Source organism: Grampus griseus, assembly GCF_964374135.1.
Source record: "Grampus griseus genome assembly, chromosome: 7".
In the NCBI taxonomy this organism is placed as follows: Eukaryota; Metazoa; Chordata; class Mammalia; order Artiodactyla; family Delphinidae; genus Grampus; species Grampus griseus.
This window is the reverse complement of record NC_139001.1, coordinates 41,998,746-42,012,907: the sequence shown is the minus strand read 5'-3', so window position 1 is coordinate 42,012,907 and position 14,162 is coordinate 41,998,746. Positions and strand designations below refer to the sequence as shown.

Sequence of the window (14,162 nt, the reverse complement as noted above, 5' to 3'; positions counted from 1 at the left end):
TTTTCTGCTAAGTACATATGGCTGGAGAAAATCAAGAAAAATGGCAGTAGTATTTTGGCTTGTATTCCCCATGTATGTTTCTAAAAATTCAAGGACCATGATCCTTAAGACAATTTGTGTTTGATTTGACCCAAATTAAGTAGCTAGTGAAGAAAGGAGGAATAGGCTGAAAAAAAATGGTCACTTAAGTCCATGGCATCATTATAAAATAGTGATGGGGGGCTTCCCTGGTGGCGCAGTGGTTGAGAGTCCGCCTGCCGATGCAGGGGACACGGGTTCATACCCCGGTCCGGGAAGATCCCACATGCCGTGGAGCGGCTGGGCCCGTGAGCCATGGTCGCTGAGCCTGCGCATCCGGAGCCTGTGCTACCTTATTAGTGAGACAGAAACACCTAAGAAAAGAAGTCATGCTGTTGCACCTGAATCTGGGCTCCTAGTCAATACATTTCTTATAAGGCAAAAAAGTGAAATTGACAGTGAGGCTATTGAGCAGACTGCCAAATAGGAAGCCATTTTCCAGACAAAAAATGATTTGTAAGTTCAATGAAATGTAATAAATATAAAGTTTTATCTTCTACTGCCTTTTATTCCTAGAGATCACAACTTGTCACCTCCATTCAGTGTCAAATAGCATTAAAAAAAAAAAAAAAAAAGGAGGGCTTCCCTGGTGGCTCAGTGGTTGAGAGTCCGCCTGCCGGTGCAGGGGACACGGGTTCGTGCCCCGGTCCGGGAAGATCCCACATGCCGCGGAGTGGCTGGGCCCGTGAGCCATGGCCGCTGAGCCTGCGTGGCTGGAGCCTGTGCTCCTCAACGGGAGAGGCCACAACAGTGAGAGGCCCGCGTACCGCAAAAAAAAAAAAAAAAAAAAAAGGAAAATCTATGAAGAAAAGAATAAGAATCTCTTTTAGAACAAAAGTCAGAACTCCAATTTATTTACAGTCAGACCTGGTTAATCAAAATTACTTTGGTCCCGCCATCATTATTCAGATCAAAACTTTTAGATTTACAAGTCAATGGAAGATGCATTCAGCAAGACCAACTTACTAATTAAATCCTGCAGAAATCTAAGTCTGTGAACAAGCTAGGGATGGATTACTCAGTTGTGATTAAATTTTCTACTTAGTCAAATGTTTATTTTCATAGTACAACCAACACATTAGGGATTAGAATGGAAAGACTGAATGAATCAGAAGAATGTGACTGCATGTGCTGACAAGAACTTGGAGGTTGGAAAGTAAGAAAGCGAGATTTTGCTACCATTGTTAGCCAACCTATAACTTCATGACTGCTTATTGTGACTACTGCCCACTGATCCTCATTGGCTATTGTCAGAGACACACAGATATCCTATGTGATCTTGAATAAGCAAATCCATTCCTCAGTACTCTCTAGTATTTGCCTACATCACTCCTGGTCTAATAACCCTCACATGTTGCTCTTACTTCCATGCATTACTTCTCACTCATAGATTGAATGGCAATGATCTGTTAGCTCTAGCAAATAAGCAAGGGATGCACCAGTCCAACTTGCCTCCCAATCACCTTTGCAGGAAGGACATCCACATTGTGAGGCAAAGAATCAAATAGGAGAAAAGACTACTTAAAAACCAAAACCAAAACGAAAAAGCCTACATCATTGTTCATGAGGAATGATACCTTTCTCTTCTGCTAATTCTTAGAAACTTCGGTAGTCACCAGTACAACCTGGAACATTGTCAACTGCTAACAATCAATAGGCCTAAGATAATCTTTTAAAGCAGAAGTCTCCAACCTTTTCGGCACCAGGAACTGGTTTTGTGGAAGACAATTTTTCCACGGATGGGGGTGGGGGGGGATGTTCAGGCGGTAATGCGAGCGATGGGGAGCAACGGGGAGCAGCAGATGAAGCTTCGCTGGCTCCCCCTGGTCTGTGGCCCAGGGGCTGGGGACCCCTGTTTTAAAGAATATGAGACTTTCCCTTGCTCATTTACCACTCTGCCCCAGCCATCATACACATAATTTTAAATATAATTCCCTAGAATAGAAATACCTGTTATCTGAGAGAGACTTTCAATAAAATAGATCTTTCTTGATATTATTCTATATTTCCATTTTTGAAGAAAGTCCTTATATCATTATTATTTTTCTTGAATATGCTTATACCATCTAATTCCTCAGAAATTATGACTTTCCAGGAAGATGTTTATTTGCCATTAAGAACAACTATCAAGGGACACTAAAGTTTCTTTAATATATGTGATTTTAGTGTTTCAAGCCTAACCTGAAAACTCAGCTTCATTTTACAGCATGGCTTTAAAAAGTTGAGCTGTATTCCTCTTTTTTTTTTCCTTCCTGTAATGCTATTCAGCTCTAATAACCATTGTACTCAAAAGGAAAACCTGAAAAACCAAAGAGCCTATGAAGTCACTCTTCTTCCTTACTTTCTTTAGAGCATTCTTGGTACAATATAACTAAAAAGCTTTGTGGGAGCCCAGGCTGACTGTGTCAGAAAGGACAGATGTCATTAGAAGTCATGTCTATCACCAATACATTCTTCAATATAATCAGCTCACTGTTAAGAGGAGTATTTTGTAGGGCTGCTAAGGTTAGACACATCTTAACTTCCAAACCCAAATCTGCAAACTGCCTTCCACCAGACGATCCTATTGTTACAAACAAACAATCAATCAAACAAACAAACAAACTTTATTCATGCATAGATAAGTTTCTTATGTTTGGAAGCTGAGCAGTCAATCTAGATTTCTAATTATGTTATTCAGCTGTCTGTACTTCATTAAATAACATACATATTAAAATCTACCAATGTTCTTATGGTACATTTATCTTTCTTCCAGAAGTGACTTGAAATGTAAAAAGACATAGAATAAGAATAATGCATACTTTGTATGAAAGAATAAGAGGCTTGTCTAGCTAATAATATATAGCCTGGATTATTTATTTGGATAACGATAAACAGGCCATAACGTGAAAAGCAAGACATGGTTTTTGGATTCAGAACCCATTCCGAAGGTTTTCGGGAGTCTTCAGGATCACATACATACCTGTGGCACATGATCCTTCAGACACCACCAGTATCTCACTCTGCTGTTTGCACGCAGCCTGCCGCAGGTAACACTCATTCTGGTAGCTCTCCCCATTGGAGCCACACACAGGCACATAGTCACTGTTGCACTGGGGAGCACACAGATGTAAGCCTATGGTTAGTACTGGAGTCTGCATGCCTCTTACATCTTGAACAGAAATCATCATTTACAAAAGAAAGCACTTGTCTTCATTTTCAGTGATCCCCCTTGTATCCAGCAAGTCTTTGACCTTGTAAGGACACCATTCAAAGATACACAAAAGCAATGTCAAGTCATCTGATTCAGATAGGGGGAAAAAGAGCTTCTAAACTGATCGGGCAATTCCAACAAAGTGATAGGACAAGCAATAATAAAAAGATATAACAACAAATGCATCAATATTATTTAATTTTTTTTCTAATATGTGGCCCATAGGGTTTGGTGGAAAAAAATCAGAACATGTTATAGTATTCAAGCTATTCAAAAATAGTGTCTATCTGTGTTTGGAGCAGAAGTATATAGCTGAAATGCCAAAGAATTCAGTTACTCCTTAGTATGTTTTTCCTCTGTTGAATTTGAATCTTTACAAATTTCTAAATATTTGGATATTTGAATTATTAATTTTTCATATATTTTTAGACCATTGGATATTGATGTAGATACAGTGTAGAAAGAAATAACAGATCATAGAATACAGAAAAAAAAATCAACAACTACTGAACCATATGTAAACTTGATTGACTCTTCAAAAATATGACTTAACCTATATTTCATAAAACAAAAAGTTCATTTTTAAACAACCTCATTACAAAAATGTACACATTTTACAATGGAAATTAGGCAACCTACAGGGTGTACTCATGATAATGTGATCACACTCTAAGGCATTAGAGATACTTGGCTGTGTCCTATACCTGCTAATTACGCCACTGATGTGATCATCTACTGATGTGCTACATTGTTTAATTATAACAGATGTAATGATCAAGACAATTATTTATAAATACTCACCCATGCCAGAAACTAAGTAAAACAAATCATACATATACATGTATGTGAAAACACTTTTCTGTTTTCTACTTCTTATTAAAATATTTGGATTTTTGATGTGCTAATTCATAACACATATAAAATAAACCAATAATTTAGTGAGATGGCTAGGGTTTTAATATATATGATAATAAACCTAAAACTCTATCAAAAGTTAAATTCAACTCAAGGATTTATGCAAAAAAGCAAATTCTCAATATGGTTATAATCTGATGATAAAAACCTGAGATTCATTTTCTTTATTTTCTTACAATATCTGTACTTCCTTACCAATCAACTGGTTAGCTCTTGTTCATTGCCTTTTTGTAATAGCTTAACCATCCTAACCATTTTTTAAATGGTATAAAACAGTGTTCTCTGAAATGACAGTTTTTTGAATCTGACTCTACAGCTATTATTGAAAAACTTAAATATAATTTTTAACTAATAGTTATGTACTATTCTCCTAATAGTAAATTCAAATTGTACGACACTCATAATCACCATAATTGCTAACAAGATAATTTAGATACTAAATCATATCTATTTAGAAATTATTTAAATATGATTAAAATGATTGAAATATTTTAAATATACCATATTTTTAAAATCTTTATTTCTACAATTTATAATCTAGACATTCTGGAAGTTTCTGTATAATAATTCCTTTCCACAGTTACACTATACGGCTACCAGACTCAGTCTATCTACATTATTATATTTTAAAAACACTATTTTGATAGGAACTTTTCACTCCTGAGGATCTTTAATTCAGTAGGCAATTCACTTCTGACCAGGTGATACCTGTGTAAGGGCTGTCTTTCACAAGCTTTCCAAATATATATATATACCTAAAAACTGACCTACCATAAAACTGAACATCTTTATCACTACTGAAAAATAAAAGGCAATAAGAAAATGTCAGTAAAGAGTTGAGTTTTCCAATAAGCAATACTGAAGAGACACCAAATAAATAGAGGTGGTGCTCATGCCAGAACCATGGCCAGGGAGGCAGGTGGATGGACAGGTGCTTGATAAATGGGCTGTGTTCAGTGTCAGGGACAGGAGAATGTAGGGAGGATTTATGAGGACCCACTACCACTACAATGGTATCTGAGGACATGGAAGAGGGACAAGAAAGAAGTGACCAGCTGGTAACATATTATAGTCGGTAGACTTGCTGACCTTTTCAGTAGGCAGATGAGAGTCATAATTAGTGTGAACGGCTGGGCTAGTTAGCTTCTCATGCTTGGTTCCTAGCTTCTTGTCCCAGATTACCTTTTAATCTCCATCTCCAGCCCTGGTTACAATACTTTGCGTGTAGATTACTTGGGCCCATGTTTTCTTCTCTCTAATACCTAGAATTGCTCTATTTATCCTTCTCATCTACTTCTGTAGATTATTCAGATGTAGTCAGAAGATGAGGAGTGAGGGGTGGGAAGTATTTATTATCTCTGTCAAGTGCTAGTACACAATGCTGATATGCATCTTAAAATATCGAATAAACTGATAAAGCGCTCATATGCCACTTCTGAAGGATGTAGTAAGCCAAATGTGAACAGTGCTAAAAACAGAGCTGCCAAGTTCTATGCACAAGCCAAAAGGAAGATTTGTATGGAGTTGAAAAGAGCTTAACTGTAGATAATCAGCACGATGCTTTTGGCCCTTACTACCATGACTTGCACTCATTAAAATGAATAACACATGGAGGAAGCACACTCTAAATCATTAAGGCTCAGGAGTGGAAGTCTGGTCCCAGGTTCTCCCATTTCTCTCACTGCCTTAGTGTAGGACCTTGTGTATATCACTCAAAAATGAAATGTTTAACAAGCTTATAGCTTAGTTCCCCCATTCGAAATGGTTAACTGGGGCATTTGGGAGGATTAAGAGTCATGTTTCAAAATGCTTTGGAATACTCTTTTATAAAAAGAAATGTAAATTATGTGCCTTTCATGATATATATTTTAACTAGCAGAGTTACCAGCTAACATCGACACTGAAGCATGCATGTCTAAAATTAGAAAAATAAAGGAACACAGGCTAACCCTAAGTACAAAAAAATAAGCTAACTACTACATTAAAATATGCCAAATTATTGGAAATAATTTTCAGTGGTAATTATGAATACTGCTCAGTTTCAGAGGAAGGGACAGATTCAGATGTTAGGTGACTTGCTAAAGGCCACATAGTTGGCTGGTAAAGAAAAAACAAGACTCAGGGCCAGATGGTTAAGCTCATAAATGTATGTGTTGTCCAAACTTCCTCTCAGGGGAAAAGTGATTCTGCTTCCTTCAGATGTTTTAAATATCTTAAGTTTATTTTCCAAATATGTGTTTTTTCAGTGAATGATTTTGTTCCAAAATGTCCACATTGCTTAAGAAAGCAGCAACACGTCACACCCGTGGATTCAATGAATATATGGAATTTGTTTTGCTACAAATGAACAAAAAATTTATGTGAGAAATTTTTCATACGATGTATTGCTTGTTTGGTTAATAAGAATTTCTTTTAACTGAGATTTCAGCAACTAGAAGCTATGTATAACTTACATTTTATATATTGTCAGCACCTTCCATAGAGTCTGGCATATAGAAGGCGCTCCACAGATGTTAAGTGAATTCTGTTATATTCCCGGTTGTCAAAGGCTTAGGAATAATGGCTTAGGATATGGCATGTTTCTCTTCCAAAAAAGAAAGCGATAAAAAACCCACATATGTCCCAATGCTTTGATCATTCCATAGGTAACTTTTACTTCTCTGTGACTACAATTTTTCATATGGAAATTTTTTTATGATTTTAAGTGAGTGGGCAGGCCTGTGACTATGGTGAAAGTGACTCTGTGTGACTTCTGAGGCTAGGTCGTTAAAGGATACAGCCTCTACCTGGCTCTTTCTCACTCTCTGGATGCTTGCCATTGAAACCCAGCCACTGTGTTATGAGGAAGCCCCAACTAGTCCAAATGGAGAGATCCACATGGAGAAGGACCAAGGTCCCCAGCTGACAGTCCAGTGAGAGTCCTGAGAAGAGTACAGAAACAAGTCTTTGAGTTCCCTCCCCGGCTCAGCTAACACCAAGGGGAGCAGAGATGAGCTGCTTCCATTAAGCCCTGTCCAACTGCAGATTCATGAGCAAAATAAATGTTCATTGTTTTGAGCCATTAAGTTCTGGGCAATTTGTTATACAGTCCTAGTTACTGGAACAATTGCAGATCTAAAGTGTGGCTTATTAAATGAAAACATTTCACATTTGAATTAAATGATACCTAAAAAACATAAGGCTTCATCATATTTTTAAATTATAAAGTGATCATTGATCATTACATACTAATTGATATGACCAGTGCTATTAATAGCTGCATATGTGTCTTCTTTTCGTCCCCCTTCCTTCTCTTATTCATCCACCCATCCATTCATCCATCCATCCATCCATCCATCCATTCATCCATCCACTGTCTCTAAATTTTCAAAACACAGCTGATTTACCAGAATGACCAGGATATCATTTGGTATATAGAGAGGAAGGTAGGATGCATGAGGTTGCAGGCCAATTCTGGAACTTATATCATCATCCAAGAATTATTTGTACTACTTTTGATATCGAGTTGTCTACAATAAACTGGTACTTCTGTTGTTGTTATAATATTTTTATTTGCATGTAGAATGTCCTAGAAAAAATTAGATTGGTGTCAAAGGACCTAGGTTCTGGCTTTAGGATCACCACTTAATGGTAAGTTATTTATATTTATGGGTCTTAATTTCCTTATCTGTAAAAGGAGGAGAAAATAATTATCTCACTCAATTGTGAGAAACAAATGAGATAACATGTTTGAAGGGTAGAATATGCTTATCATAAATCATCTAAGAGAAGTGAAGATAAATATTTGTTCACCTTAGTGCTCCAATTATAATCCAAACTGCAAAACATAGATTATACAACTCATATACCCACTTCTCTTTGAAATTTATCTCTCAGCCAGAAAGACCACATTTGGCACCCATTTTGAATGGAAGAATTTGGACCTGTTTCTGAAAGCAGGAGAAACAGAGTAGATGACCTAAGCTAGTTTAGAACAGTATATAGAAAAATAGATTTTTCAGGACATCTGCCTTTTCATCAGACTGGGAAACAAAAAATTCTCAAATACATTTGAAAGTATTAGAAAGTACTGAGTCAAGATACTCTTAGCTTAAAATACCTATTATTCTTTCACAATTTGTGATCTTGAACTTAATTCTGCCACTCTCTATTCCTGGTATGTTCAGAGTCTAAATTTTCTACTAGGGAAATGTTTATTTTCTCCTGACAACTTTGCAACACACAAACTAATAGCAGCAGTAATCTAGTAGTAAATTTAAAATGCAACAGGCATTAGGAAAAGGAAATTTACATTTTAGTTTCTTATTCAAACTTGCATTCACTCCCCCCGCCCCCTGCAATCTATACCACTCAACGATTATTTAAATTAATGACAAATGTAACTGGCTGATCGAATGCGTAAAAAACATAAATATCTTAGTTGATAAAAGTTATACCAAAATCCTCTGTGCAACCTGAAAACTGAACACAATTTCTTTAATAAGAAAATTATAAATTTTCTTTAGTAGCATGCATCCATTTAGAATTTTGTGAACGCCTCATTTTTTTTTTCTCTTGGTGAATCTTGTTATAATTATGGCTTTCCATTTGAGGAACATTCTTCTTGGTTCATTTTATATTGTATATGAGTTCACTTCTTATGTCTACCCATGGTTATGAAAATAAGAAAAATTTCTGGGAATTACAAACTGAAAAGGAAAAAATCCACAAAATCCTGTGGGCCTTTAACTAATGATTTATCCAACTATATTTTCCCCTTAGTTAATGTTTGTATGAAGTATGACTTGCAGAGTTCTTATGTTCCATCTCTCTCAAGTAGTTCACTGAAAGAACATAATTACATTGTTCAGTATGGCTAGAGACCTTAGAAATTGGTGTTGCATGAATATTAAATATGCATTAATATTTCCAACACTATCATATGGTCTAATGACTGTAACCTGGGCACAGCAATACTTACCCACCAGGTGGTGGTGCACTTTACAAATATCAGCTGTTTATTACTTTTCTTAGGAAGAAAAAAATGTCCAAGAAGTTTCTAGCTTAACTATAAACCATTCAAAACCATATTTAAATGTGAATTCCCTTCTTTTTCTCACTGGGAGGTTGAACTTAACCTAAAATATTTAACTTTCATCAGCAATTCTAAATATTACATACAGTTGGTCCTCCAAATTTGGGGGTTCCAAATCCGCAGATTCAACCAACTTCAGATAGAAAATATTTGAGAAAAAAAAATTCCAGAGAATTCCAAAAAGCAAAACTTGAATTTTCCACTTACATAGCATTTACATTGTATTTACAATGTTTACATTGCATATACATTGTATTATAAGTAATCTAGAGATGACAAAGTATACAGGAGGATATGCATAGGTTATATATAAATTCTACATAATTTTATATAAGGGACTTGAGCATCCTTGGATTTTGGTATTTGTGGTGGTCCTGAAACCAATCCCCATGGATACTGAGAGACAATTGTACTATAACAAATTTTAGACCAGAATTTAAGTTCTAATATTTTATTTGTTTTATAGCCTTTTTAATTTTTTTTTAAAGGTTTGCTTACAATCTTGGAAAAATTTTCCCTTATCCCCAGTATATACTTTCATTAATGGGAATATTTTCTAGTTGAACCGTTTGTTAGATTTGATGTGTATTTTAAAAAGTAATTCAACAACACTCAAAGGTGAACGTAAGATATCAGTACAGCATCTCTAATACTTGAATTATAAAAACATATTGAGAGAAAAAAAGGCTTATATTTCACATGGTAGAAAGCATTTGTTAGATGATGACTATAATAATGACACTGGGTTCTATCTTTAATAAATACTAATAACCTAGTTTTGATAATACCACAACTGCAATCGCTCTCTCTTTTAATTTTTATTTATTTTTTTAACATGAGACAAAAGAACATCTTCCTCATGTTTATGAAATAACTTTTGTCTATTTGCACTCTTTTGGATTCCTGGGAGATTCAGTTGTAACTGAATGTGGTATCCATGAAAAGTTGACAAATATTAATAAGTGCTGTGATTTCCAAACTAGCATAGTAATTGTAAAGTCACATTGATAAGGAGTTCATTTAAAAACTTAACCAGATTGCCAGGATAATAAAACCCAAGACCATTAAAACAGAGAAATATGACCGAAAGAAGATAGCCCCAATCAAAAAAAAACAAAAGTATAAATCCACACTTCTAATCCAGCAATGATTTTGACTATTATTCCCAGTAGTTGACTTATAGCATGCATGTTAGAAGGGGCACAGAAACATAATTTTCCTTTGACACACCAAAAGAACAACCTGAAGCTTTCTACCTCCAGTGGCATTTATAACTGTGGCACATACATTTCTCCAAAAAGCTGTGCCTTTTTGACATCAGTTGGCTCTCTTGCCAGTACTTTTGTTTGGTGCCAGCTTTCCTCTTAGCTTCCATAGCTATAAATTGCCAAGTGATGGGCTGTAAAAGAAGATCTCTGCTTTGTCGTCTCATTAATGAATTAGAAGATGCAAATACCAGACTTCTTACCTTGAACTGACAGACGCATGTCACAGTGTCTCCAATTCTTAAACATTCCCCATCAAATTTACAGGTGTTGGTGTCACAGAGGAAGAGATCATTTTCTCTGTCATCATAACCTCAAATTTAAAGAGAACACGCCAGTCATTAAATGTTATAGACTTGAACAAAAAAAGAAATATCTTGAAGCTTTAAAAGAACTGCCCTAAATCTTAATTCCAACAACCACAGCTGTACTGCAAGGTCATTCTTTACTGACAACCTAAAAAAATTCTAGTTAAGTGATTAATGTTAGTTTCTTTTTTTCACTATTCTTTTCTAGTCAGTTGTCTTTAATATGCTTTTTTGATAATGCTCTTTTATTTTAGCTTGGGTTAATACTGGCAGTGGTGGATGAATATTTAACACTTGCTTCTTAGCTTCCTTATTATTTTCTCATTAAGTAGACTATAGTTTATGACCCCCAAACTTCACAGTTTAGAAAAGAGCTGGTGATGGTCTCAGAATGCCTTTTACCATTTCTTTATCTTTAATCATTCTTTTGCTTTAAGGTCTGCAACAACCCCTTATTTGGAATTTTTCCAGACAAAGAGGAAACAAAGCCCCAATAATAAAGATAAACAGGCACAGTGTTTTCTCTGATGGTCTGTCTGGCTCAAATGAAGATTGATCACCTCCAAGTTAACAGGGGTAAAAAGGGGTGCCAGGTTCTTGACAATCTGCCTGGAAGACCAGTTTATTTTCTTTAGTTTCTGCAGATCCTTATAAGATATCTGGTAATAATGAATTTCTTGATTGTCAACCCCAATTTCATATTTAAGTTAGTTAGTTCCTAAAACAGTACCATAGTTAGGGATGAAACAAACTAGTCATGTTGGGCTACAAAGCTATCAACATTCCAAACAATTGATTTTGCAGGTTACTTAATATTCCTATGATAAAGCACCTAAAAAAGTGATTAGGTACCTGCAAAGTGGAACTTAGTCTATCCAAAATAACATATATGCATGCATGAGCCACGAATAAGTTAAAAAAAACATGCTGAGTTTTATAAAAATGCCAAATTTAGAAATTGCAATTTAGAAAGGGCAATATATTGACCCAAATCTAACAAGGTTGCAAATCTCAACTTGTCTTTAAAAAGTGCAAACTACAATAATGTATAATAATTTTCCTTGTGGAATTTACATCAGTAACTACCCAGGACGACATATTCTTTTATCCTATAAGTTACAGTTGGTCATTCCCTCTTCTCCAAAGTTACATACACTTCAGCTCACACACATCCCCGAAAGCCACTTTATTCAGAGCTAGATTCAACTTCCGTGGAATTATATATACAGAAGATGAAAAATTACATACACACTTGCTAAAACTAGAACAGACCAGACCTTGGGGACAATACCCAGGCATGTTAATGCAGTTTAAAATGCCAGTGAAATCACACCACAATCCCGCCGGTAGATTATGGGCTGTCATACTGAAATGCGAAGCTACTCGGACAGTGCAGCAACTCCCATCCTCGGGCCCTATTTAATTAGGAGGCTTCAGCACAGCAAAGCTTGCCAAGCTCTCGCGTTCAGACTCGGAAGGGACCCGAGCAAGCAAGAAGAGCGCCTGACGCACTCCAAGGAAGCCTGCCCAAAAATGGAGGAGTCAGCGCCCAGTGGGGTCAGTTTTGCCCTCCGCCCGCCTACGCGTGAGCCTGCCCGGCCTTGGTCATGCACAGTCCGGTCTGGTAGACGGGCGAATGGTTCTTGTCTCAACTTCCTTCGACCATCTAGGAGCTTGGGGAGGGAGGCAAGAGAGAGGCAATTCGGGGATGCAAAAACAACGTCTTTTGCAGCCAGCTAGAGAAGGAGGATGTGTATGCATGTTTGTGTGTGTGTGTGGAGAGAGACAGAGAGAGAGACACGCAGAGACAGAGAGAGAGAGGCAGAGAGAGAGTAACTGAATCTCTTGAAACACAAGCTCCTTTAGAATTTCTGTGACCTGGTCTTGAATGCCAGACAAGTGCACCCTCATGGCACTTTTGCCAGTAATCAGTGTTTCCCCTGCAGTCACCATTTGATTTATTGCTTTCTCGCTCGTTCTTTCTCATAAACTTATTTCTCTCTCTTTTTTGCTAGACTTTTTTCTTTAGTGACAGGTTCTGTTTTAATGTTTGCCCAAGGATTGGTGCTCTTTTCAGTGAATCCACAAAACCATCCCGTTTAATATTTCTTAAAATCTCCGCAGCTCCAGTTTAAGTGCAAGGATGCAAAGGTTCCTACACCTGCGCTTTCTGTCCTCCCCAGGACCCCCGCCCCCTTCCTTAGCGGCCTGGAACAGTTCTCTGTGCTCCTCTGGGTGGAGGTCGGTGGTCTCAAGGGTTTGGAGCGGTTGGAGTCGAGGGGCTTGGGGAGACGCACTTGGGGAGGTTGGTCTGTACTGGAAACGCGCGTTTCCTCTGAGGGGTTAAGGGGTCGGGGGCTGGGGTTCTGGACTTACCAGAGCAGTTCCAGCCGGTGGGCGTTTGGCAGTCACTTAAGGAGGTAGGGAAAGCTGCGAGCTTCACCGGGCGGGCTACGATAAGTAGCATTACAGGCAGCAGCAGCAGCCAGCAAAAGCCCTCGCAAAGTGTCCAGCTGCTGCACTGCCGCGGGGACTCCCACAGCACCATGACTAGTTCGCGCAACTCTGCAGCAGCAAACGGCTTCCGAAGAACACAAGATCGCGGGGGTCAGGCAGCGGGCTACTGAGCATCCCGCGGACAGCGGCAGCAGAGGCGGCGGCGGCGGCAGTGGCACCTGACGGGGAAGCAACAGCCAAACCCGCGCATGATCTCCAGAGTTTCAGCAACATCCAGTGACCCGGCTCAGCCCCGGGAGCGAGAGGGTCGTGCACCGAAAAGCCGCACCGGAGACGAGGTAAGCTGCTGCCATAAGCAGAGGGCTCTGGCAAGCCGGGGCAGCAGGAGGAGACCGGAGTCCAGAGGGAAGAGGAGAGGAGCCCAAGGGGGCTGGGTGGAGGGAGAGTCAAAGCGCCCAGCAGCCTAGCAGCCGCCTCTCGCGCTCTGCCGCCCGCATCCCTCTGGCGTTTGGGAAGCAGCAGGTCCTTAGCCCGCCCGGGATCACGTGGGAAGAGGCAGTCGGGCGTTGATTGGCGGAGCGGGATGCAGGTCCCGGAGGGAGGGGTCGGCGAGGAGGTGCTAGGAGGAGACGACGGCCGACGCCACAGATGGGCTAGCTCACCAGGCGCTGGCCCGAGTGGGGCTAGGCGGGGATGGCTCAAGTGAGAATCGCGGGCTTCAGAGCGGGCGACTCCCACACCTTTAAATACCACCTGCCCTTTCACTCTCCGCCGCAGGACGCCCCCTACCGAGCGCTGGGTCAGATCTCGCGCCCCTCTTCCGTGCGTGACCCCGGGCGGCGAGCGCCCGCCGCGGCTGGGTGGCGTCTCTC

At 38.9% G+C, this 14,162-nt stretch overlaps 1 protein-coding gene across 1 annotated transcript in view; it reads right to left on the bottom strand.

Annotated features, from left to right (window-relative positions):
- Window positions 1–13,381, bottom strand: part of TMEFF2 (transmembrane protein with EGF like and two follistatin like domains 2) — a gene marked incomplete at its 5' end in the record, with an annotated part of 248,196 nt that extends 234,815 nt beyond the window's left edge. Inside the window, 3 exons of the mRNA XM_082659010.1 lie at window positions 3,041–3,170; window positions 10,729–10,838; window positions 13,210–13,381. Coding sequence (XP_082515136.1) covers window positions 3,041–3,170; window positions 10,729–10,838; window positions 13,210–13,381 — 412 coding nt within the window. The remainder of the gene's footprint in view (window positions 1–3,040; window positions 3,171–10,728; window positions 10,839–13,209) is intronic.
- Between the last annotated feature and the right edge of the window lie 781 nt (window positions 13,382–14,162).